This window comes from Equus caballus, chromosome 7 (assembly GCF_041296265.1).
Source record: "Equus caballus isolate H_3958 breed thoroughbred chromosome 7, TB-T2T, whole genome shotgun sequence".
Lineage (NCBI taxonomy): Eukaryota > Metazoa > Chordata > Mammalia > Perissodactyla > Equidae > Equus > Equus caballus.
In genome coordinates, this window is record NC_091690.1 from 1,073,218 (window position 1) to 1,097,537 (window position 24,320).

Sequence of the window (24,320 nt, forward strand, 5' to 3'; positions counted from 1 at the left end):
GTCTGGCTCCAGGGGCGGGGGGGCCAAACTCCAATTTTCCTGGAGGGGATACTGAGGCCAGAGAGCTTCCGCCATGCAGCCAAAGTGTCAGCAGGGACGAGGATGGGGGCGCCCTGCCCCTCATCCAGCCCACCCTTCCCCCGTCTGCAATTTGCCTAATAACCCAAGATCGATCAGGGCCCGAGCCACCGGCCCGCCTCCGTGGCCGGCTCAATTCTATTTTACTAATTACTAAAAGGCCACTGGTGGGGGGAGCTGGTTCTGGGGCTCCAGGGGGCCAGCTCCCACTCTGGATGCCGGCAAATTTTTGCTCAATTTCCCAGTGCGAGCGGGATTCTGGAGGAGTCCAAGTCTCGGCCAGCCTAAGGGAGTGGGGGCTGCGTGCCCCTGCATAAAGTTGGCTGCACCAGGCCAGGGGGCCCCTGCCAGTCGAGGGGGCTTGGGGTGTCCTGGGGCAGCGAGGTGAGGGGGCTGCCTCATCTCCCAGCCCTGGTCAGCCTCTTTTCCTTCAAAATGGACGCTTTCCCCTGTAGACAAGCCGTGCATGCTCGTCATAAACATGAAAATGACGATCGAGCTGGAGGAAATACAGAATCTGTGACCCCGACCCCCACAGAGCACCCTTGGGTCCACATCTGGGGGTACTTCCCTTTGTCCTCCCACCCACGGAGACACCCACCCCGCCCCCCCCAGCCGCCACCGATCTGCCCTTCTAGGGCCTGCGATGCGATCAATTGATTTTTAGATCCCACGATTATTTTTAATTATCCGTGATTGTTGGCAGGTGGGATGGGGGGGCCGAGGAGGCGGGGGCTCCGCACAGCCAGAACCCACCTCCCAGATCCGGAACCCGCAAGGGGAGGGGGACATTCAGGGTGTCCAGACCTGCCCCTCTCTCCCACCTCCGTTATCCCGGCTGGAAGATGGGCGGAATGACACATAACCTGAAATTAGATGTAAACCCTGGACTTGAAAAGCCTGTGGGCCCCAGCCTGCCAGCACTTGGACAACACGTAGGAACCAAGGGGAAAGCTGCCACCGCTGTCCTCTGTCTTGGGCCTGAGGCAGACGGAGAAGGGAGACAGGACTCCCCTGGGGCTGAGTGAGGAGGGTGTGTGTGCAGTAGGCAGCTACTAAATGCTGAGTCCGAAGCACCAGCACTAACAGGGCTCCCCTTTAGCCCCACCCCACCCCAGGACTAGGATCAGACCGCTCTCCTGTCCGGTCCCCCTGAGGTGGGGGTCCGGTCCTCCAGGCTCCCCACCTCCCTCACACTCAGAGACTGCGGCCCTCTGGCCCCTGCTGTGGGGGTCAGCACAGGCGTGCAGCTGGACAGACAGCAAGGCCCCCTCCTCCCCATCAGAGAAGGGGAAACTGAGGCACAGAAGGGCCCTGGCACAGAGTTGCAGTTTGGAGAATCAAATCCCCAATATGGAACCACATTGACAGGGCCTGGGCGGGTGGCGGTGGAGAGGGAGCCACCCAGAAGGTTTGCGGGGAGGGAGTATGGCTCCCCAAAAGGGTCTTTCGGGTCCTCCCCGCTGAGATGGGGGTGCCTGAGGCTCCAGCAGAGGCCTTGATAGCTCGACACTCTCTCTACTGTTCTGGAAAATGGGCAAAGGTTAGCCCGGGGCACATGTAATGGGGAAGGAGCGAGGGGGCGGCCTGATTTGGGGCTTCCCTCCCCACTGCACCCTCTGGCCTTTCAAGGGCCGCACCCTTTGGGGTCCGGCCTGGCCGCTCCGGAGCCCCCTCCCTGACTTTATCTCACCCCACTGGAGGGACGACCAGGGGTCTCTCTGAGTGTGGGAGGCCCCCCCCCCATTTATCCCAGTTGCCAGGGGTCCCTGGTCCTCGCCTGTCTCCAGGTGGTGAGGAAAATGAGCACCTTCGCTCCCACACCCAAAAGAGAAATGGAGATGTGTGTGTGAGTGTGTGAGAGGGTGTGTGGGGGTGTGTGTGTGTGTGTATGGAAGCAGGGCCTCTCAGAAGCAGAGAGGATGTGTCCTCGGCCTGCCTGCTCTGGAGGGGGACATGGGGTTCTTTAAAGGTCACCGTAAGCTGCTCCCAAGCTGGAGATGGAGGAAACTAGAAGGACCTGGAACTGGGAGGGGCCTTTGGCACCCCTGAAGCCAGGTGCTTCATTGTACGGCTGGGGAAACTGAGGCCCTGGTGCCCACACATGGGAGTAGACTCAGACACATGGGGCAAACAGGCCCCAACCCAGTTGAGGACCCCCCCCGTTTGTGCACCACTTCCCCCCAGAAAGGTCGTGAGAGGGGCTGTGACTTCGCGCTATGCTCACATAGAGGGAGCTGAGCTTGCAGGATCCCCCTCCCTGGGTCTGTGTTCGGGCCTTGGGGGGGAACACGTAGGTCACACGTCCCCACGCAGACACACTCGCACGCATTCCCTAGAGATGGACTCAGGGGCGCCAGGCAGGAAAGTAACCTTGGTGACCCTCTGGGGAGAGACACGGAATCAGAGACGCAGAGACAATGCCCCCAGTCCCACCTTGGGGAATCTGTCCTCGGACCCCCGGCCATCGTCCCCAGGTACTGCCGGCCCCCGGGGGGGCGCGGGCGGGCGCAGAGGCAGGGGACCCCAGAAGCCCCGAGTCTGGCCCACTCTGGCCTGCCTGGCGCTCGAGGGGGCCGGGGAAGGCGGAGAGTGAGGCGACGAGAGGCGGCGGCGAGGGGAGCGGGTGGGCGGGGGCGCTGACGTCAGACCCGGGCCCGGGCGCCGGCGGCCGCTCCCCCGCCACATCCTAGTGGCCGCGCTCGCAGCCGGGCCGGGCCGTGCGCCGCGCAGCCGGGCAGCCTCGCGCGCAGCCACCGGGGAGCGGGCGGGGGCCATGCGGCGGCCTTGAGCGCGCCGGGCCGGCGCCGAGGAGCGCGCGCGGCGGGCGGGTGGCCGAGCCGGCGAGGGGCCCGCGCGCGGCGGCCGAGCATGGAGCTCAGCCTGGAGAGCCTGGGGGGTCTGCACGGCGTGGCCCACGCGCAGGCGGGCGAGCTGCTGAGCCCGGGCCACGCGCGCTCGGCGGCGGCGCAGCACCGCGGCCTGGTGGCGCCCGGGCGCCCGGGCCTGGTGGCCGGCATGGCGAGCCTGCTGGACGGCGGCGGCGGCGGCGGAGGCGCCGGGGGCGCGGGCAGCGCGGGCGGCGCGGCCGGCGGCGCCGACTTCCGCGGGGAGCTGGCGGGCCCGCTGCACCCGGCCATGGGCATGGCCTGCGAGGCGCCCGGCCTGGGCGGCACCTACACGACGCTCACGCCCCTGCAGCACCTGCCGCCCCTCGCCGCCGTGGCCGACAAGTTCCACCAGCACGCGGCGGCCGCGGCCGTGGCCGGGGCGCACGGCGGCCACCCCCACGCGCACCCGCATCCGGCGGCCGCGCCGCCCCCGCCGCCCCCGCCTCAGCGCTTGGCGGCCAGCGTGAGCGGCAGCTTCACCCTCATGCGCGACGAGCGCGCAGCGCTGGCCTCCGTGGGCCACCTCTACGGGCCCTATGGCAAGGAGCTGCCCGCCATGGGGTCGCCGCTGTCGCCGCTGCCGAACACGCTGCCGCCCGCGCTGCACGGTGCCCCGCAGCCCCCGCCGCCGCCGCCGCCTCCGCCGCTGGCCGCCTATGGCACGCCGGGTCACCTGGCCGGGGACAAGCTGCTGCCGCCCGCAGCCTTCGAGCCGCACGCCGCGCTGCTGGGGCGCGCCGAGGACGCGCTGGCCCGCGGGCTGCCCGGAGGCGGCGGCGGCGGCGGCGGCAGCGCGGGCGGCGGGGGCACCGCGGGGCTGCTGGCGCCGCTGGGCGGGCTGGCGGCGGCCGGGGCGCACGGGCCGCACGCGGGCGGCGGCGGCCCGGGCGCAGGTGGCGGCGGCCCCGGGGCGGGCGCGGCGGCGGAGGAGATCAACACGAAGGAGGTGGCGCAGCGCATCACCGCGGAGCTGAAACGCTACAGCATCCCGCAGGCTATCTTCGCTCAGCGCATCCTGTGCCGCTCTCAGGGCACGCTCTCCGACCTGCTGCGCAACCCCAAGCCGTGGAGCAAGCTCAAGTCGGGCCGCGAGACCTTTCGCAGGATGTGGAAGTGGCTACAGGAGCCCGAGTTCCAGCGCATGTCGGCGCTGCGCCTCGCAGGTAGGAGCGCGGCGCACACCGCCCGACCCAGGGGCTCCGGCTTGGGGCTCCCAAGCACCCGGCAGGGTGCTAGCGGGGCGCCCCGGCCCCCTCCCCATGCCGCGGCCGCGCGCCCCGGCAGCCGGCTTAGGACTCCTTGCAGGAGCCTTCGGCGTGATCTGAGTCCCTGTGCATCTGTACGTCGCCAAGTGGGAGAAAGGAATTGTACCACCTTCCCCCATAGCCCCCCTCCCCAGTCCCTCTGGAAGGGAGAGGGAGTCCCTGGGTCCTTTTAGACCGCTGGGAGGATCCCCCAGAAGCAGCCTGCAGGGTCGCTCATTGTGTGTGTGGTGTGTGTGGGGTGGAGGTGCTGCGCCCCAGACGCGCCGCTGCTGTCAGCGCGGGGTGCCACTCTCCTCCTCCCGAACAGGCCCGCGCTGCGCCTCCAGCCCCGGGGCAGAGAGCCGGGACCGTGCACCGGGCGCCGGCGCCGTGGCAGCCAGGGCCGGGCCCGCGCTCAGCCCCCCCGGCCCCAGGGCGCGCTTCTTTGTAGCTCGGCCTCCGCGATCGATAGCCCCCTCCCCCTCTCCGGCCGCCAGCAAAGGTCACCGAGAACGGGTGGGGGGCGGGGCGGCCCGGGGGGACCCTCGGCCCGCGCGGCCCGGAGGCCTTCACACCCCGGCTGCCCGCCCGCCCGCCCCGCGCATTTGGTCCTGGCTCGGGCGCGCGCGCCCCTGCGGCCTGGCTTCTCCGTTGTTTCCCTCTTCTCTCTCTGTCGGGGCAAACTGACATCTATTTATTTTTCTCTTGCTTTCCGTTTTTCTCCTGTTCCTCCTCATTCTTCTCTTTCTGTGGCTCTCTCTTTCTGTCTCTCTGTCTCTGTCTGTCTCTCTCACACTGACACTCAACCCCCCACCCCCTGGGGACCCTGCTTCCTCCTACCTCCCAGCTGACAACAGCTGGGTCCACACTTGCCCCCAGCAAGGCGGCCTGGTCAGGCCCCCCTCTTCTGGGTGGGTACGGGGTGCTGGAGAGCCCCCGGCGCTGTTGCTGTGGGAGGCGTGGCTCAGGTGGGGGGGGTCTTTCCCTCATGAACTGGGGAGGGGGCTGCAGCCGCCCCAGCCGCGGGGACAATAGCTGCGGCGGGCTCCTGATCGATCGCTTCTCTGCGCACAGGGGTGAGTGGAGCGGACGGAGTGCGCTGGGGCTCAGCCCAGGCGCCGGGGAGCAGGGGGCAGGGACGCAGGCAGGGGGCTGGGGAAGACGGGGTGCCGGCTGGGGGACCTGGAGGGCTCCTGTATTCTTTCCTCTCCTCACACCCCCCACCCCCAGGCATACTGGACAACAGAGGGATTCTGCACTCGCATGGAAGCCTCAGTTTCCCCCTTCTGCAGAGTGAGAGACTGGCTGAGCCTCCTATGGGCTTCCTAGATTCCCCACTTTGGGAACAGGGAAATAAATTCCCCTCCGCACGTGGCAGGTGACCGAGCACGGAGGGAGGCCCTTGTGACATGTTAGGAATGGCAGCAGGAACCGGGACGGTCTTGTGTAAGGGCAGGCCCCGCTCTGTCCTGCTCCCCGTGACACACGCAAGGACACGGCTGTGCTGAGGGGACACGCGGTCCTATCAGCCCACAGCCCCGGCCTGCCGCGTGCAAAGTGGGGGACCTCCGGCCGCAGGGCCTTCGGTAATAAGTGGCATCTATTCGTCAGACTCAGCAACATGTGGCCTTTGACCTCTCACCATCGTGACCATCGTCCACCTCCTCCCCCCACCCCATGCACATATTTCTGGGGACAGTGTGTCCAGTATGGGTGTACCCCAAAAAACACACCGCTTTCCATTTCTCTCACGGTCATGTTATGTATCCAATGTGCCCCTTCAGTGGCATTTGAATCGCACATTTCTCACCCAAAAGATAGGTCAGGGTGTGACAGAAGGACAAGCCACAGGAGAGAGGTCCCCATGGTGAGTATCCCAGCGCAGCTGCGTAGGGTGCCTGGACTCCCGTGGTTGGGCTTCCCTTCTGGATGCCGGTGGAATTATAGGTGGGGAAACTGAGGCCGAGTTTGCGTCCCCCCTCCCCACATCCCTGACTTCTGCGGCTCTAAGGAGCCTCGGTTTCCCACTTTGGGAAATGCGAGTCGGAATAGTGGCCGCCTCAGTGCCTCCCCCGGGGAAGCGCAGGGGTGAGCGGAGGGCTTGGCACGCGCCGAGGTCCTGGGGACGGTGAGCCGGGATGCTGCCCACGCCCTGACCCCGCCGACCCTCCTGGGCCGCCGCTGCAGCTCGGGCGCGTCCACACCGCGGGCTGGCCTGGGATGGGAGAGGCGGCCGGCCGAGGGTCGCGGGGTAATTAGGCGCCGGCCTCAGAGGCCTTTAGTTCCGGTCGCTGCGCAAATGAAAAGCGGTTAAGTGGCGGCAAATCGCGGCGGTTAGGGGGCGGCGGGGCGCATCCCCCTCCCGAGCGCGCCGCCCCGCACGCACCCGACGGCCCCAGGGTGCCTCCAGGTGCCCGACCCGCTCGCCCGGCGCCCGGCTCAACCCGCGGGGGACCCGCCGCGTGCCCTCCTCCCGCGCCCCGCCCGCGCCCGGCGAAGCCGCCTGCGCGCCCGCCAGCTCTGCGCCCCCATCCCGCGCGCCCGCGGGCTGCCCGCTCGGGCCCATCGGGGTGTCCGCCCAGCGCTGGGGCCGGGAGAGAGAAAGGGACACGAGAGAGGAGGACACACACGCAGAGACGGAGAGAGACAGAGATAGGCAGGGAGAGACAGCGACAAAAACAGAGAAAGAAAATGGAGAGACGGCGGAGAGACGGGTGGCAAAACAGAAATGGAGAAAGAAAGACTAAAGGAGAGAGAGAGAAAGAGGGGGACGCAGACATCCCTCCAGGGCTGCAGCAGCCCCTCGTGGGGTCTACCCGGCCTGGGTCTCTCCCAGCTCCCCCCTCCTCTCTCCTTCCAGGATCTGGGGCCCAGCCGGGAGGGGAGAATTTCTTTGTTTCTTCCAACCACTGGAGAAATCTAGCCAGGTGGACATCAGAGTTCCCCACTCCCGGGCCCCACACCTGCCTGCGCTGCGTGCCTCAGTTTACCCATCTGTAAAATGTGTGTGCATTGGGGGAGCCAGGTTCTGGGTGCGACATTCTGAGATTCTGGCAAGGCCATCCTGCAGCCCCCCAACCGCACTGCCAGGGGGGCCTCGCCCCAACCCACCCCCAGGCCGCAGCTCCCCAGCTGCCTCCTCTTTGAAGCCCTCCTGGGCTGCATCTTGAACAGTAATTATGGGAGCGGGGCTGGGGGAGGGGCCGGCGGGCTCCTTGGCGGGGGCGGTGGTCGATGCATTCGAATTACCGTCTCTAATTCATCACCGCCACCCGGTCGATAGCTTTGGCCGTCCTCAAATATTGTTTAAATTGCAACTCCAGAGGAAAAGAGTTTTTTGTAACGGATCAGAAAAAAAATATATATGAAATAAAATATCAGATGGAGGCCATGGAAAGAAGGGCCCTTTCTCCCTCATCACCCACTGGTGAGTCCTGAGCCCAGAAGCCCCGAGGGGTGGGGGGGAAACTGAGGCAGGGGGAGAGGCCATTTCTGGAACCAAGTTGCCGATGGGGGCGGCGCAGGCATGGCCGACAGCAGGGGTGGCGGTGGGTGGGCAGCACAGTGGCGGGCGGCTGGGGCTGATGATGAAAAGGGAAAAAAAGGCAAGCCAACCCCCCCCCCCCCCGCCGTGGAGACAGGCCCTCCCCACCTCTCCCCCTACTCTGCAGCCACCATCCCAGACAGGGGGTGCATGGGGGCATCCTGAAGCTGAAGGGACCCAGCCCACAGGGTCCCCTCTGGTCATCTCACTTGGAGGGACGGCCATCCATCCCCTCACAAGCACTCCAGACACCCCCCTCCCCACCAAAGACCTCTGTGCCTTCTGGAAAAATCTTACCTGGAACCACAGGAGGTTCACGCCTCTTACAGACGCCCCGCCCCCGGATAAGACATTCGAGCGAGGAGCTAGGAAGCCTGGGCCTCAATGGGAGTCGGTCACTGACGACCCTAGGCGAGATCTGAGCCTCAGTTTCCCCATCTGAGAAAGGGACAGAGCCAGCCACCTGGCAGGTGCTTGCTGAGTTATCCTCATCAACCCAGCTCCCCCCCTCAGACACTCACCTGCACCCTGAGGCCATGTTGCCTGGTCACCTCCACACACCATCTTCTCATCTTGCCCAGGGGTGGGGGTGGGGGGGACCTGGGGTCAGCTGCAGCAGCCTGTGCTCCATGGGACCACGGAGGGGGTCTGGAGAGGACACCCTAGGCCCCCACGGGGATGCACAGACTGGGGGGAAAGTGTGAGGGGCTGTGTGGGTCAGAGCCATGTGGGGCTGTGCACGGCGTCCAGGGTGACCAGCCCCCTCCTTCCAGAGCACAAGACCCGGGTTGGGGCAGCCCCCGCCCCCTGCCCAGGTTCAGTGATTCTGGGGGCACCCCATGCAGAGAGGGAGGGTAGGGAGGGGCAGGGTCTGAGATGGGGAGTGGCCGGCTGGGGTGCCAGAAGCCCTCCCCTCCTCCGATCAACCCCCAGGGATGAGAGATGGAATCATCCAGAACGGCTTTTTCAGCCGGTGTGGTGCCCCCTTTACGGCCGAGCTGAGGCTCAGGAACGAAGCCAGGTGCTCACCAAAGCCCCACGCCCAGGGTGACGAGGCCCCAGGTCCCCTGGAAGGAGACGCCCTGCCTTCTCCTGCAGGAAATCAGATGCTGAGGTTCCCACCTCCTGCAACAGTGGGGGACACTCCAGGCAGGTGGCCCCGAGGGGACAAAGGCCGGGGGGGGGCACTCAGTGGATTGAAGCCTGGGACAGTGGTGACTTGGGTGACCCTCTGGCAAATGGACAGTGGAGGCTGGGAGCCCGTGCTTCTCCTTCCGCCTCCTCCAGGGGTGACAGGCTTACGGGTCCACGTGAGCCCCCCCAGGGACCACCAGAGACCCTCGGGGAGGGTGTGTGAGGACCAGGTCCCAGCTTCCTCCCGTCTAACTCCAAGCCACCAGGATCACCCCCTCACCCTGCTTCTCTTGACGAACAGCCCCCTCCTGGACACCGGCCCTGAGGGTGAGCCTGGACCCAGCATTGTTGGCACAGCCCCATAATCCCTTCCTGCCTGGGCGACAGGGATGGTCACCCCCACTTCACAGTCGAGTCGCAGGGCGAGAGGCTGGAGCTGGCCTTTGGCTCCTTTATCCTGAAGTCCCCTTGGCCTAAAATCCTGGAACGAACCAAGAACTGGCCATTCTCCTCTGTGATCTCTCTCTCCTTCTTTTGCTTCATCCCTATCAACCATCACCACTCTAGTCTGAGTGACCCACTTCCTCTAGTTTGGCCGCCTCTTCCTTCTTGGGGGTCTCCAGGCTCCACTCCCACCCCTGGTGTCCTCCCCCCTCCAAAGCTGGACGGGGCTTTTTAGGGTCACCTTGGACCGGGTCCCTCCTCTGCCTGGCACCCCACCGCATGGCTCCCCAGAGCCCTTAATATGTAGAGGAGGTGCATAGGATGGCCTGACTTTCTGTCCTGCGTGGACGCGGGAGAGCGCTCTGGCTCTCGTGGAGCCTGGAGGACAAAGGCTGGGAGCTGGGGCTGCCCAGAGCGGCTGTCAGGAGCGCGGCCGGGTGCTGGAGCCCGGTCTCTGGATGTAGCCGCGAGCCGGCTTAACCACGGGAGCTCAAGCTGGTTTGAATCAAGGTTTTAATTAAATATGGCCCGTGATCAATAAGGAAGGCAGCGCTGGTCGGGGAGGGGAGGGGCTGGGCAGGAGCCAGGCGAGGCCTGGGAGATACCCTGACCTCAGGCAGTCCCGGGACACCTGCGGCCTCAGTTTCCCCTCTGCCAAACAGGTGTAGACGTGGGTAGGGCTAGGAACCGGGGTTGGACTCTTTCCCTTTGGGCAGATGTGGGGGTGGGGAGGGTGGCTCAGTCCTACCGAGTCACGGGCACAAAGCCAGGGAGTGGGGCAGGGAGAGGCGTCCACGACGGGGTATACCGGCACAGGGACACAGTGTAGGCGGGCACGTTCACCTTGGACAAGCGCGCAGACTCCGCCGCAGGACCCGCGTCGGCCCTCGGCCCGGGTCTGGTGGATTCGAGGCGCAGGGGGCGCGGGGGCATCAGGAAGACCTCGGCCTCCTGCGCTGACCTCTCTGGCGGCTGGGGTCATCCGTGCGCTCCCACCTGGGCCCTCCGGACCACTTTTCCTCCGATCCGGGCAGATGCTGCCCGGCCCTCCTTCCTGGCGCTGGGGGATGGGGAGAGGGTCGCATCCGCCCACCTAGACGAGGGTGGGTGGATGGGGAACCTTGCGCCGGGCGTCTCCAAGCGCCGTTGCGCAACCGCTCGCGCGCTGGGGGAGATGTCAGTGCCTCAGTTTACCCCCCGCCAGGCGAATGCCGCCCCGCAGTGCCGGGAGAGCCAGCCTCGGAGCCCGGCCGGTGCCGCCGCCTTCCGCACGTCTCGCTTCAAACCCGAATGAATCCAGCGTGCACCCGCGGTCTGCGGCCTGGCGGCGCGTGGGCGCGCGCGGCCGGGTCTGGGGAGACCCTAGCCCAGCACCGCACGCCCGCGGCCTCCGAGCCTCAGGGTTCCCGGCGCGTGCTCCACAGGAGAGGGCAGCCCCCAGCGGGAGCCGCATCCCACCCCGGTGCGGAATCACATCCCCGCTGCCGGTGGGACGCCCCAGGGCGGCGTCGGTCTTGCTGCGCTCGCTGCGCGCGGCGGGGTCGCAGCGCCAGGAGCGCGGACGTCGGAGCGAGGGGTCCCCCGATGGACTGAGGGGGACGGGGCCCTCGGCTCAGGCTGGTGACCTTGGGCATGTCGCTTCCCCCTGCGCATCTCCGTTTCCCCAAATGGAGACCAGAATCTCCACCCCGCGGGGAGCACCGAGTGGATAAAGGAAAAGATCCTCCTACATGCAATCAGAGCGTCGCCAAAGCCTCTGCTTTCTCCCCCCCCCAACTTTGTTCCCGCTTCTTAAAAAATGCCGTCTTATTTTGTAAACGGTTGACACATTCGCCAGGTTCCAAATTTAGCAAATTGGAACAAGAGAGCGTGCTCCCTTCTCCTCCTTTCTGCAATCCACACTTTCTATTTCTCCTCCTAAAGAGAGGTTGTGCGTAATCCAGCAGCTCCGAGTCCACGTTCTTCTTTTTTTTTTTTTTTCTGCTTTATCTCCTCAAATCCCCCCTGGTACGTAGTTGTATATCTTAGTTGCAGGTCCTTCTAGTTGTGGCATATGGGATGCCACCTCAACATGGCCTGACGAGCGGTGCCATGTCCGTGCCCAGGATCCGAACCCTGGGCTGCCACAGCAGAGCGTGCAAACCCAACCACTCGGCCACGGGGCAGGGCCCCGAGTCCACGTTCTTTTCCTAACACACACAATGGCGAGCACCGGATGGAAGTCGTGGGGACCTTCCACATCGGGAAAGAGAGTTCCCCCCGGGGTCATTTTTGCGGGCTGCATAGTATTCTTCTCTTTGGTCACCTCCCTCTCTCTTCAACCACCTCCCAGCCCAGCGGACGTTGAGGCCGTTTCAGACGGTGGGCAGTCACCCTCGGGCCGCAGTAGACACGGCCGGGGTGGACCATTTTGCTCGTGAGTTCATCTGTGGATTAATTTCCCATTCGCTGATGTCCCCGGTCACTCCCCCCTTTTCTGCGCTGGCCTCTCTGCTCTTTTTCTTATCACAGGTTCCTTTCCTGTCATCTTTTTCAAATCCATTTCCGACTGCCAGCCGCTGTGACTTCTTAACATTTTGTTTTTAAATAAAAGGTCTGTGTATGCGTGCATGCAGGCGTGTGTGTGTGTGTGTGTGTGTGCATGTGCGTGCACGCTAATGTGGTTTGCCCCCATGTGAAGGTGCCTGATGAGGGGGCGTCTCTGTGACTGAAGGACCCGGCATGAGAGCGGCCCCTGGACCCCGGTTCCCCAACCCCAGGTGGTGGGACTTCCAGATGGGCCCCCGGGAGGGGCAGCCGGCGTCCTTGTGGAAACGCTCATTTCCCTGATAAGACTTTGAAAGGCTCAGAACTAATTTGAAAATGCGACCATTAAAATCCCATCAGGGGGAGCCGGGGAGGGCGGGAGGCTGGGCCTCTCTGGCAGGCTGGGCGCCAGCCAAGGTGGTTCGGAGGCGGGAAGGGGAGGTGTGGGCTGGGCGGGCAGGGGACGGGGAGAAGGGGCCGAGTGGAGAGGCGTCAGAGGCAAGTGGGGACACATGGAGTGGCTGCTCTGGCCTCCGGGGGTCCTCCCAGGAGATGACTCTGCACCCCCCCCCCGCCGGGGAACCCCTTTTCCCGCTCCCTCAGTGGTGCAGGGTGTGGATAAAGAGAGTCCACATGTGTGCTCCGGGCTCCCCTCGGAGTGACTCGCTGTGCAAACTTGGACAAGTCGGTCACCATCTCTGGGCTGGGGAGGCCATCAGGGGATGCTCAGGGCAGCTCAGCCCAGTAGGGACAAGCCCAGTAGGGACGGTGGGGCGTCAATGTTCCCCACATCTGGGGCCGGGCAGCTGGTGGTGGGGCGAGACTTGTCGCCAAGGAAACAGCTCATCATCCCAGCCGGAGGCCAGGCTGCGTATTGAATTGTCTGCTCCTCGAGGCCGGAGCTGAGCTCAGGTGGTGGCTGGAGCGGGGGACAGTGGCTCCAGCTCCCGCGCCCACACGCACACCCCATGCCCAGGTGGACAGACACCGTAGGGGGTGGGTACAGGCGCACGGTGCAGGGGGCACACAGACAAGAGTGGCTTAGCTGCACAGAGAGTGTGACACAGAGGGACGAAGACAGTCACTCAGGTGCCCCCACGCCGAGTTCTGGGGCCATCGTCCAGCTGTTGTCCTTCCTTGTCAAACCCAGCCTTCATGGGTTTTCACCCTCCCCATGCTGCTCCCACCACTCTGCCCGACTGTCCCTGACACTCGGGCTCGGTCTCCAGTCCACCTCCACGCCCAGGTCTGTCCCGAGTGGAGGCCTTGTGGACCCCAGCCGGGCTCATGTCCTTCCCCACAAATAACCCACCCATGTGCACCTCCATCCCCCCCGACGGTCAGATGATCAGACAGGGGAGCCAGCAGCCCGGTTGTGTTGTCGTCACCTTCCGTGGAGCCGTGTGATGGTGAGAGTAACATGTCCTCCACATCGGATGTGGCTCCGGGAGTCGGGGGCTGCGTCTGTCTTGCTCCCGGCTGTCCCCAGCAGTGCCTCGCACACAGTGCACACAGTAGGTGCTAGATAAATGTATGGAGGAAGGAAAGGAGGGATGAAGGGGTTGCAGGGTCCCCCTTTGGCGTTCATTCGGAGCTTGCTTCACAGGTCCTCATGTCCGCTGCGTGGTGGGACCATCACCCCCACTTACAGACAAGGACATCAGGATCACGAGTCCCTGAGTTCACTTGATAAACCGGGAATCTGATGTCCAGAGAGTGTGCACTCAAGGCCACTCAGCCTGTGGAGCCCAGCCCCAGCGTCCCCGTGGACTGGGAACAGCGAGGGGGCAGAGGGTGGCCAGCCCAGGGCCAGGCAGGCAGACAGGGGCCATCCCCGGGGACGGATGGACATGGCTGCATCCTCCACCCTCAGACGCAGTGGCTTCCCTGGGGCGCCAGCCACACTCGCTGTCACCCCCCCCCGCCCCCGCCAGGTCACTCACGCCCTCAGTTCTTCACGCTGCATCCTCTGGTCTTATGTCCACTCTGTGTGTCCCCTGCCTGCCCGCAGCCAGCTGCAAACAGATGTCCACAGAGGTCTGCTGGCCCCCGGGGCTCCCCCAACACCCGCTGACCTGGCCATATGCTCAGGGCCTCTCCCTCCACCGCCGTCCAGGTCCCACGCTGCCGCTCACCTTGCCCGCCTGCCACACGGACGGCTCTTGCCACAGCTGCAGGTGTCCCCGTTACCTGCATGTGGTTTTTCTGTGTGTGGACCCCTCCCCCCGTTGGAGCAAGGTGCACCACACACATCGTACACCCACATCCAGCGCCCTCCACCGCCAGGCACCTGTGCAGCCCCTCCCCCCCAGCACACCCAATGAGGGGGGGACAGAGGGACACCTGGGTGGTCAGCCCGCTCCAGCCAGGGATGGTCCAGGACAGGTGCAGCCGTGGCACTCGTCCCCCCACCCCCCAGCACCCAAGGCCACCTGCACAGCCACTGACCTCCTGTGGGACCCAGTGGGGAGACAGAGGCCACGACCTATGGGCGCCCCCCCCTTACATGCCCTGACCACAAGGGGGCCTCTGGGAGAGGGGATGGGGAGGGGGAGAGGATGAAAGGGAACAAGAGGCGGGACGGAGGGGGGACGGGGGGCGGGGGAAGCAGGAGGAGGATGGAGGGGGGAGGGGGAGACAGGAGGGAAGGAGGGGGAGGGGAAGGAGGGGGGAGGGGAAGGAGGAGGGGGGAGGGGAAAGAGCCGGTGTCTGTCAGAAGATGGTGGGGGAGGACAGGTGTGAGCCCAGCATCCTCCGTGCAGACCTGATTCTCTCTGATCCCCCCCCATGAGGCCCCAGCTGCTCCCTGACTGCCTCAGACAGGGTGCTCCCTGCTGAGGGCGCTCCCTGGGGTCCCACTGTCCTGCATGGTCCTCCAGGACAGTGACCGGCTGGGTGTCCCCCAGCAGGGCGCCCCTCACTGCCCCACCACCCCCAGGGGCATCAGTCATTGGACAAACACACCCAGCCAGCAGCCTCCTGTGGACCCATAGCAGAGGGGGTCTCAGGCCCAGGCCTGGTGCCATAAGGTCAGGACTGGGGGTCACACAGGAGGGAGCCGGGGCTCTGCTATGGGTGAGGGGAAGGGCTTCCTGGGGGGAAGGGCCACTGCTGCTGGGTCTTGAGGGATGTGTAGGAGTTCTCTGGCTGGGGCAGCCCAACTCCTTACTCCTGACCTCAGTTTCTCCATCCCTCCCCTCTCCAGGAATATTCCAGGAGAGATGTGGACGCTTGAGGCCTGCCCTGGGAGGGGGAGGAACTTCTCGGCCTTGTGGCAAGTGGGCCCAGAGCCGAGCTCCTCCTAGGGCCCCCCGAGATGGGAGCTCGGAGCCTTGTCCCAGCCCCACCGTCATATTCAGGACTTTTCTGGCTAAACCCCTTTCCACAGCCCGCAAGGCAGAGACCATGATTAAGAGCAGGTTCCAGCTGAGCAAACCGAGGCTCAGAGGACCAAGACGATGCCGTGATTCACCCTCCCGGCCCCCAGAGGGGTCCAGGTGGCAGAGGGTGGCCTGCTGGCCCCAGCAACTTTCTAGAAAGGCAGGGAGCAGAAGGAGAGATGAGCAGGGGATCTGAAATGAAAAGCTTTTCATCTGGAACTTGAGAGCCCCCCAGGTCCCCTCCCTTTGCCCCCACCTGGACGTGGACCAGAGGGCCACCCCTCCCACCTGGGGCCGCGCTCTGAGCTGGGGACAGCTGCCCTCTGCTGGTCACAGCAGGAAGCGCGGGCCGCACCCTGCAGAGAGCCCATTAGCGCACTTGCCTGGGGCCGCAAGATGGGCCAACTGGGGGATGGGGTCTCAGTCTCTTCTGGATCCCCTCTATGCCCTCCCGGGGCCTTTGGGTGCCTCCAGGAGCCAGCCCCAGCCCCTCTGTGTCCCTTGGCTCCCAAAGACGGAGCTGGGGGAGAGACAGGCTGCAGTGGGGCACCCGGCGGCTCTAAGATCAGAGCCTCCCTGAGTAGGTGGGTCTCAGGCTTAGGGTCTCAGTCCCTGGGTCATGGAGGGCGGATGGGAGAGAAAGTTGGGCCCAAACCCTCACCGGCGGGGCCTCTGGATAGAGTGGGCGAAATGTCATAAGTGCTATGGGAAAAAGACAGTGGGGGGAAGGTGGTCTTAATTTGGGGGTCCAGGTAGGCCTCACAGAGGAAGTATTTGAATAAAGACAAGGAGGAGGCAAGGGAGCCATGAAGACACGTGGGAAGAGTGATGTAGGTGGAGGTGACAGCCAGTGCAAAGGCCCTGAGGTGGGACCCATGTGGCAGCGGAGGAGCGAGCCGGGTGAGGGGTGGTAAGAGGTGCCCAGAGGGAGGCAGGAGGGGCCGAGTGTGACGCGGAGGGCTCCCTCAGCTGGTGTGTGCTGAAGAGTGTTTGAAGGAGGCAGAGCATCCCAATGTTGCGAATGAGGAGATTGAGGCCCTGCAGGGGGTGACTCCTCCTAGATCCCAGAGCCCCCCCCCACCAGCTGCCCTGGTCACCATGGTGGGTGGTGAGGTCGGTGGCCATTCCTCATCCCCCCCCAACAGGCTAGGAGCCCTGGGGAGGGAACACGGGGCTGAGTCCCCGTGCTGGGTGCATGTGAGGTGGACCCTATGATGGGGCTCGGTGGTGTGGATGAGGATCATGGAGGTGCCGGTGCAGGTGACAGTGGGGGAGGGGAAGGAAACAGAATAGATGGGGTGGTGGCGATGCGAAGAAAGGCGACAGGGTGAGGTGGGCAGTGGTGGCAGTGGGGATGAAGAAATGGAGGTGGTGGTGGTGTGGCGAGGGAAGTGAGGGTGGCTGTTGATAGAGGCGATGCGGCTACAGGTGGTGCTAATGGTGGAGGAGCTGATGCGGTAGAAGGGACACCGAGGGCGGAGGAGGTGATGGAGGAGGACATGATGGCAGTAGAATTGATGCAGGTGGTGGAGGTGGGAGTAATGGAGGTGATGGTGGTAAAAGGGATATTGATGGTTGAGGAGGTGATGATGGGGGAGGTGACGGAGGTGGAGATGATGCAGGTGGTGGAGGTGATGGTGGAGAGAATGATGAGGTAGAAGTGACACTGATGGTGGAGGAGGTGATGTGGTAGAATGATGCAGATGGTGGAGGAGGAGGTGATGATGAAGGTGATGGATGTAGAAGGGATGTAGGTGGTGGAGGTGATGGTGGAGGAGGCGATGGAGATGGAGGTGATGGTGGAGGACATGATGAGGTAGAAGTGACACTGATGGTGGAGGTGGTGAAAGTGATAGAATGATGCAGATGGTGGAGGTGGAGGTGACGATGAAAGTGATGGATGTAGAAGGATGCATGTGGTGGCGGTGACGGTTGAGGAGGTGACAGTAGAGGAGGTGGTGGAGGTGAAGGTGAAAGTGAGGTGACAGTGGAAGTGATGCAGATGGTGGAGGCGGAGGTGATGATGAAGGTGATGGATGTAGAGGGAGGCACATGGTGTAGGTGATGGTGGGGGAGGTGATGGAGGCAGAGGTGATGGCAGAGGAGGTGATGGTGGAGGAGGTGACAGGGGAGGAGGTGATGGTGGTAGTGATGCAGATGGTGGAGGCAGAGGTGAAGATGAAGGTGATGGGTGTAGAGGGATGCAGGTGGAGGAAATGATGGTGGAGGAGGTGATGGAGGCGGAGGTGATGGTGGCAGAGGTGATGGAGGTGGAGGTGAAGGTGGCAGAGGTGATGGAGGAGGTGACAGTGGCAGAGGTGATGGTGGATGAGGTGATGGTGGAGGAGGTGATGGTGGTAGTGATGCAGATGGTGGAGGCGGAGGTGAAGATGAAGGTGATGGGTGGAGAGGGATGCAGGTGGAGAAAATGATGGTGGAGGAGGTGATGGAGGCGGAGGTGATGGCGGCAGAGGTGATGGAGGAGGTGACGGTGGCAGAGGTGACGGTGGAGGAGGTGATGATGGAGAAGGTGATGGAGGCAGAGGTAATGGTGAGGAGGTGACGGTGGAGGAGGTGACGGTGGAGGAGGTGATGGAGGCAGAGGTGATGGTGAGGAGGTGACGGTGGAGGAGGTGACGGTGGAGGAGGTGATGGAAGCGGAGGTGACGGTGGAGGAGGTGATGGTGGAGGAGGTGACGGTGGAGGAGGTGATGGAGGAGGTGACAGTGGAAGTAAGGCAGACGGAGGAGGAGGGGATGATGAAGGTGATGGGTGTAGAGGGATGCAGGTGGTGGAGGTGACGGTGGAGGAGGTGATGGTGGAGGAGGTGACGGTGGAGGAGGTGATGGAGGAGGTGACAGTGGAAGTAAGGCAGACGGAGGAGGAGGGGATGATGAAGGTGATGGGTGTAGAGGGATGCAGGTGGTGGAGGTGACGGTGGAGGAGGTGATGGTGGAGGAGGTGACGGTGGAGAAGGTGATGGAAGCGGAGGTGATGATGAGGAGGTGACGGTGGAGGAGGTGACGGTGGAGGAGGTGATGGTGGAGGAGGTGATGGTGGAGGAGGTGACAGTGGAAGTAAGGCAGACGGAGGAGGGGATGATGAAGGTGATGGGTGTAGAGGGATGCAGGTGGTGGAGGTGACGGTGGAGGAGGCGATGCAGGCGGAAGCCGCAGTGGCGTCCCCGTGGAGCGTCTTGGAAGCGGCGGCGCAACAGGAGGCTGGCGTTCGCTGGTAAGTGCAGGGCTCCCCGTGCGGCTCCGCCCCCAGCCCCGCCCCGGGTCGCCCTCCGCTCGGTCCGCAGTGGCCTCCAGGGCTGGGAGGGGCGATCCTGGGCCCAGGGAGGGATGCTGATGTGAGGGGGGGGGGGAGGCTGGCGACGGGGACCGGGCTGCCTGCCCCCCGCGGGCACTCACACCTCCGCGGCGGATACCGCCTCCAGGCCGGGGCGCCGGGGGCGGTGGGGGATGGAAGCGATGACAAAAGCTGCTCGCGGTAAACAGCTCCGACTGGAGCCGGATCGATTCGGGCTGCGAGGAGCTGTAATTAGATTGAACGCCGGGAAGGGGGGACGGAGCCGCTTTTTGCTGCGATCGACAAAACGCGAAGTTTCTTCACGACTCCGCTTCGCTCGGCCCCTCCCCCACTCGGCCTCTGGGGCCCCCACTGGGCACGTGATTGGAGAAGGGGAGGCGGCGGGGAAAGAGGAGACCCCCACAGCCTCCCTCCCTCCCCATCGGACTCCCGAGTCCACCCCGGCTCCCGTCCTGTGCTGCCTGCCGGGGACTTGCTGGGCAACCTCGGGCAAGTGGCTTACCTTCTCCGATTAACTAAGGAGAGAAATCCCTGCCTTATGGAATTGTCCTAAGGATGAAAAGACGGGATACATGGGATGCTCTTTGGGGCTTTCTGAGGAGCGTTTGTATCCCCGTCTGTACTGTGAATGTCTGATGAATGAGAGTAAATGGCTAAGTGAGTGAATAAATGAATGAATTGAAGATTACAACAGGTGATCAAGAAGGGCCTCCTCTGGAACGTGAAGGCCTGGGGCTGAGTTCCAGGCCTGAGACCCAGCTTTCCCTTTGAAAGGGCGGGGATCTGGTCCCCTCCCGTGACCCTCACAGGGCGGCCGAGTTCCGAGGAGGTGGGAGGTCAAGGCAGGTCCTCCCGTTTCCTTATTCGGATAAAATACCAGCAGGTGGCCTTGCTCCCCCGTTTTGTACACAAAGGGCTGCCGGGCGCACGCTTCATCCTCTGGGTTTTGCCTCCCGGGCTTTCCGCATCCATACCACACGCTCTCCCGCGGTCAGCTTCTCAATAATGCTACAAACACAGCCTCCTGCCTCAATAATATTCAATATTAACATTATTGTGGTTTCAGTAGATACCGTCCACAGCTGAGCCACGTAACTAGGGTTCCATTTTCTTTCCTGCTCGACTCTTTGTTTTTCTGGGAGTTAATAGTTGCCAATCACAAATTCTTCCCACATTCCCCAACAAAATGCAAAACCAGCTCAATAGGATTTTGCATACTTATTCCCCACCCCTTGGTTTCCCGTCCCATCTGGATGGGGCTGCCTTCCATGTCCTTGGTGCCTTTGTCCCCGCTGTCTTCCGGGCTCTCCCCTCCTCATCACTCGGGGGACCCCTTTTCCCTTCTCCTGGGTTGAATCACATTTCCTGACTCCCACACCTTCCTTTTTGGATTTACCTCCTCGTTCTGATGGAACACGTCCTCCGGTAGCTTTCTGAGAAAGGGTGCACGGAAGTCAACTTTTTGAGACCTGGAATGTCTGACTATGTCTCTGTTCCACCTTCGTGCTTGGTGTTTGGCCAGGCGTACAATTCTAGCTGAGTGTAATTTTCCCTCCGAATTTTGAAGGCATTGCTGCACTGTCTTCTCCACCCCACTTCTTAGTCCTTCGTGGGTCATCCGGCTCTCCTCTCTGGGAGGTTTTACGATCTCCTCTCTATTCTGAATCTCTCAAATTTCAGGAGGATGAGCCTTGGGCAATGTCTTCTCTCCATTCAATGAGCTGAACCCTCGTGGACTTTTTTAAATTGGACTCTCGTGCCCTTCAGCCTTGGATCTTTTTTTTTTTTCATTATTCATTTGATCCTCTCTTCCTCTAGTTTGAACGGCCTTTTGATCAGATGACAGACCTGCTCACTCCTCCTCTCGCTTTGTCATCTTTCCCTCCCTTGCCATCTCTACACCTCCTTTGTTCCATTTCCAGGGGAATTGGCTTCACTTTGGGTTCCGATCCAAATTTTATTCCCCCTCTTATATGTTTAAATCCTTAGAGCATCGTCCTGCTGGTTAATTGTCCTTTTTATTGAACAGCATCCTGTTCTTGTTTCATGGATGCAGTGGTCCTCTCTTCTCCCTCCGAGGATATTAATTGCAACTTTGTCTGACTGGTCCGTTTCTTCTGAGTTCATCTTCCTCCTCTCCTCCTACCACTTTTCTCGTTTGTTCTCTCTCTCTCCCATTAGTGGCTTTTATAAAATGACCGGTAACCCCCAGCTGTCACCCTCATGTAATCATACAACCTGAAGCGGCCAATTAGAAGCCGGTGAGCTCCGGGTGAGAGGGAGACGGGGAGTGAAGTGGTGTGTCCGTCCACACGGGGGAACCTGTTGTTCCTGAGAAATGAGCCACGGCCCAGGGAACATTCATTGATTCCTGCGGACGTGCGTGGGCATCGATCTGGCGTGCCATCTGGTTCGGACTGTTCCGGAACCAGAAAGAGCCAGCTCGGTGTGTGGTCCCAGCAGGCCACCAGGGCTGGCAGACAAGGACCGCTAGCAGAGCCTGCACCACAGACCACTTCTGGCGAGGCAACCGTGGCATGGGGGGCTCACGGGGAGCGGGATGGGCGGGCTCTCCATCACCCGCAGCCCCTGAGCGGTACGTGGATGAGAAATTGAGACGCTGGTAGAATTCACGCCGAAGACACAGCCTCCCCCAGCCCCTGGGCCGAGGTCGCCAGCCCCAGCGGATAAGGCCCATCCTTTCTGCCCACTGGCCTCCGCTGCCTCGAGGGATGGGGTCCCATCTGGGGCTGGGGCAGGAAGGAGCCGGACCGAGGGTGCCAGGCCTGCTCCGCCACCTGGAGCTCCTGCTGTTTGTCCTTCCTTGTGCCAGGTGGCCCTGGATCCTCCCCACTCCAGAGGGCCCTGTGGATGCTCGTGGGAGAGCCGTGTCCGGGTCTCAGCCCGCCGCTGGGGGGCCGGCTTGGGTGGGAGCTCAGATTTCAGAATCAGGCTGCGGACGCCAACGTCGGCCTGATACAGGGTCCCTCCAGTGGTGGGAGACCTCAGAGGACAGCCCAGAGAAGGAGGCCTGGACTGTCCCTCGCTGCTGAGAACCCAGTTGTGCCATCACTCCAGGGGGAGGTTACTGGGGTTTGTGACTTGCCCCAAGAGCCTGTTAATTAACCGCTTCTCACCCAGGTCTACACTGAGTCAGATAACCCCCACGCAGAGTTTCCAGTCACTTCCCTCAACGCCCCCCAGGTGTGGGCTGCAGAAGGGAGTCGGGAGGCCAGCAGCACCAGCTGTCCTCTCCGTGGGCCCTTGGGTTGGAGAGGGGTTTGGGGATATGAGGCTGGGGAGGGGGCTAGCCTGCAGGAGGAGGATGGGAGGGGGTGGTGACTCACGCCTGTGGCCATGTGCTCATACTGTGTCCCCTTCTTTGTCCGCCCCACCCCGCCTCATCTGCCTCCCCACACGCTGTCTGCCCTCGCTCTCCTTGTCTTTCTGGATGTCGCAACCACCTGCTTGCTGCCTCCTGATCTCTCGCACGCGGCCCTTCCTGCTGACATTTCCGTCTCCTTGTCTGTCCGGCCCTCTCCCCCTGCCGTCTGTCCCCCATATTTCTCTTTTTCCTGGTGTCCCCCTCCTCTTCTCTCTCTCTGCTTTGGGCTGTGTCCGTCTTTTCTCGGGTGGCCGCCTTCTCCCGGCCGGCTGCGCGGTGGCGCTGTTGTGTCCGTGTCCCCCCCCCCCCCCCCCCCCCCCCCCCCCCCGGCTCGCCTGCCCGCGCGCGGCCCCTCGCCCGCAGCCTGCAAGCGGAAAGAGCAGGAGCAGCAGAAGGAGCGCGCGCTGCAGCCCAAGAAGCAGCGCCTGGTGTTCACCGACCTGCAGCGGCGCACGCTCATCGCCATCTTCAAGGAGAACAAGCGGCCGTCGAAGGAGATGCAGGTGACCATCTCGCAGCAGCTCGGCCTGGAGCTCAACACCGTCAGCAACTTCTTCATGAACGCGCGGCGCCGCTGCATGAACCGCTGGGCCGAGGAGCCCGGGGCGGCCCCAGGGGGCCCCGCCGGCGCCGCCGCCGCCACCTTCTCCAAGGCCTGAGACCCCGCCCCCCGCCCCACCCCCGGCCACGCGCCCTCCCAGCCTCGACGGGCCCGGGGCGCCGCCCCCCCACGCCTGCCACCCCACCCTGCCGGTCCGGAGACCCGCCCCGGGGAGGGGGGAGGGCGCCTGGAGGGTTTGCAGTCCGGGGTCCTCCACACCCAGGGAGGGGACGCAGCACACCCCCCCAGCCCAAGTGCACAAACAGGGCCCCCTCCTCCCTCCACTCCAACCCCCTCCAGGCCACAGGAAACCCTCCATCCTCCCCAGCGGGGAGGGGGCGACAGAAAGGGGCCCCCCAGCTCCCTCTCTATTCAGGACGCCCCCGGGGGGCCTCGAGGAAAACCAGGGCTCACCGGGTCGTCCCCCAAAGCGGGTCAAGAAGCACATACTAGAAATATAATCCGGGTATTTAAAAAAAAAAAAAAAGGAATTTTAAGAATAACCCCTCCTTCGCCAGCCCCCAGCCCCCAGCCCCCACCCCCAGCGGGAGGCAAGGAGAGGCTTCCTGCCCACCGGTCCTCCCACGGACCCTCCCCCGCCCCAGAGCTCCGTTCCCTCCAAAGTCGCCAAAACCCACGTGGAGCCGGATGTTCGCAGCGCCCCCACCCACATCGAGACCGACCCCGACCCGCCGGCGGATCTGCCCCGCTCAGCCGAGAACCCAGCCGCCCCTCCGGGGGCCAGGGTTCCTTGTGCCAAGAATTGCCTGCCTTAACGTCTGGGGAGGGGGTCTGCAGCGCCCCCCCGGGCGAGCATCCTCTCCCACCCGGTCCAGACCGAGGGGACGGCTCAAGTATGCGGGTAAATTGCAGCCGCCCCCCGTCTCCGGCACACCGCTGTCAGTCCTGTCACCTTTAGGCACCTTGACGGACACGCAGGGAGAGACAGACGCCAGGACACAGAAGGACACATCCAGATTCCACGGAGGCGCGACCCGGAGGAAACCCCAGGGCCCATCCAGAGCCCCCCCCACCCACCGTGCTGGGGTCACGGAGTTGCTTCCTGCTTGGAACCCTCTGGAACTCACCCCCCCACCCCGCCTCCCATCGCTCAGGGGGTGCCGCCTGGGCCTGAAGGTGGGGACAGGCTCGCCACTATCTCTCCGCAGAGAGAAGATGCTGAAGAAGGTGGAATCTGCTCGCTCCGTTTTTTTTGCCAAAAAAAAGTGACCGGGGGAAGGAAGGGTCCGAGATGAAGAGGAGGACCTCCCGTCACCCCCGCCTCCCCTGCTCGTCTAGTCCCAGCCAGGTCCGGGTGACCTCCAAGACTGGCCGGCAGCTGGATCCCAAGAGCCTGCCTCCCCGGGAGGTTCAAGAGCTGGAGGCTAGAAGGAACCTCTCCCCTCCCCCAGCCTCCCATCCCTTCTGCCGCCTCCCAGGGAGGTGGCCACCCCCCCCTTGAGATTGCAAAAGACGTTTCTAGGGAAATGCCCCCCCCACCCCAGGTAAAGGCTACCTCACTCAAGCGTTCGTGTCTGTGATTGGAAAAATCACACTTGATACCAAAGATTTCCCCCAAGGACTTGTGCTGGATGCCCTCATTCCCTCACCCCGGGCCCAGGTCGTGCAAAGGCCGGCTTCCGGCCTGCCCTCCAGGCCCCGGTCCCTCAGCCCCATCCCCCACCGGAGAGCGAGCAAGGATGAGAGAGAGAGAGAGAGAGAGAGACAGAGGAGAAAGAGGATAGTGAGGTCGATGGGTGCCTTTTTCTTGAACCAAA

General features: G+C 63.4%; 1 protein-coding gene across 1 annotated transcript; it reads left to right on the forward strand.

Moving 5' to 3' along the window:
* The first annotated feature begins 2,949 nt into the window (after window positions 1–2,949).
* Window positions 2,950–22,600, forward strand: ONECUT3 (one cut homeobox 3). The gene is made up of 2 exons (XM_023646331.1): window positions 2,950–4,132; window positions 22,305–22,600. Exons 1-2 carry the CDS (start codon window positions 2,950–2,952, stop codon window positions 22,598–22,600), a joined length of 1,479 nt encoding a protein of 492 aa, XP_023502099.1.
* The last annotated feature ends 1,720 nt before the right edge of the window (window positions 22,601–24,320 follow it).

Coding starts and splice junctions, on each gene's coding strand:
- ONECUT3 (XM_023646331.1), top strand. CDS start 2,950: ATGGAGCTCAGCCTGGAGAGCCTGGGGGGTCTGCACGGCGTGGCCCAC. Junction 4,133..22,304: donor GTCGGCGCTGCGCCTCGCAG/GTAGGAGCGCGG, acceptor CCTCGCCCGCAG/CCTGCAAGCGGAAAGAGCAG.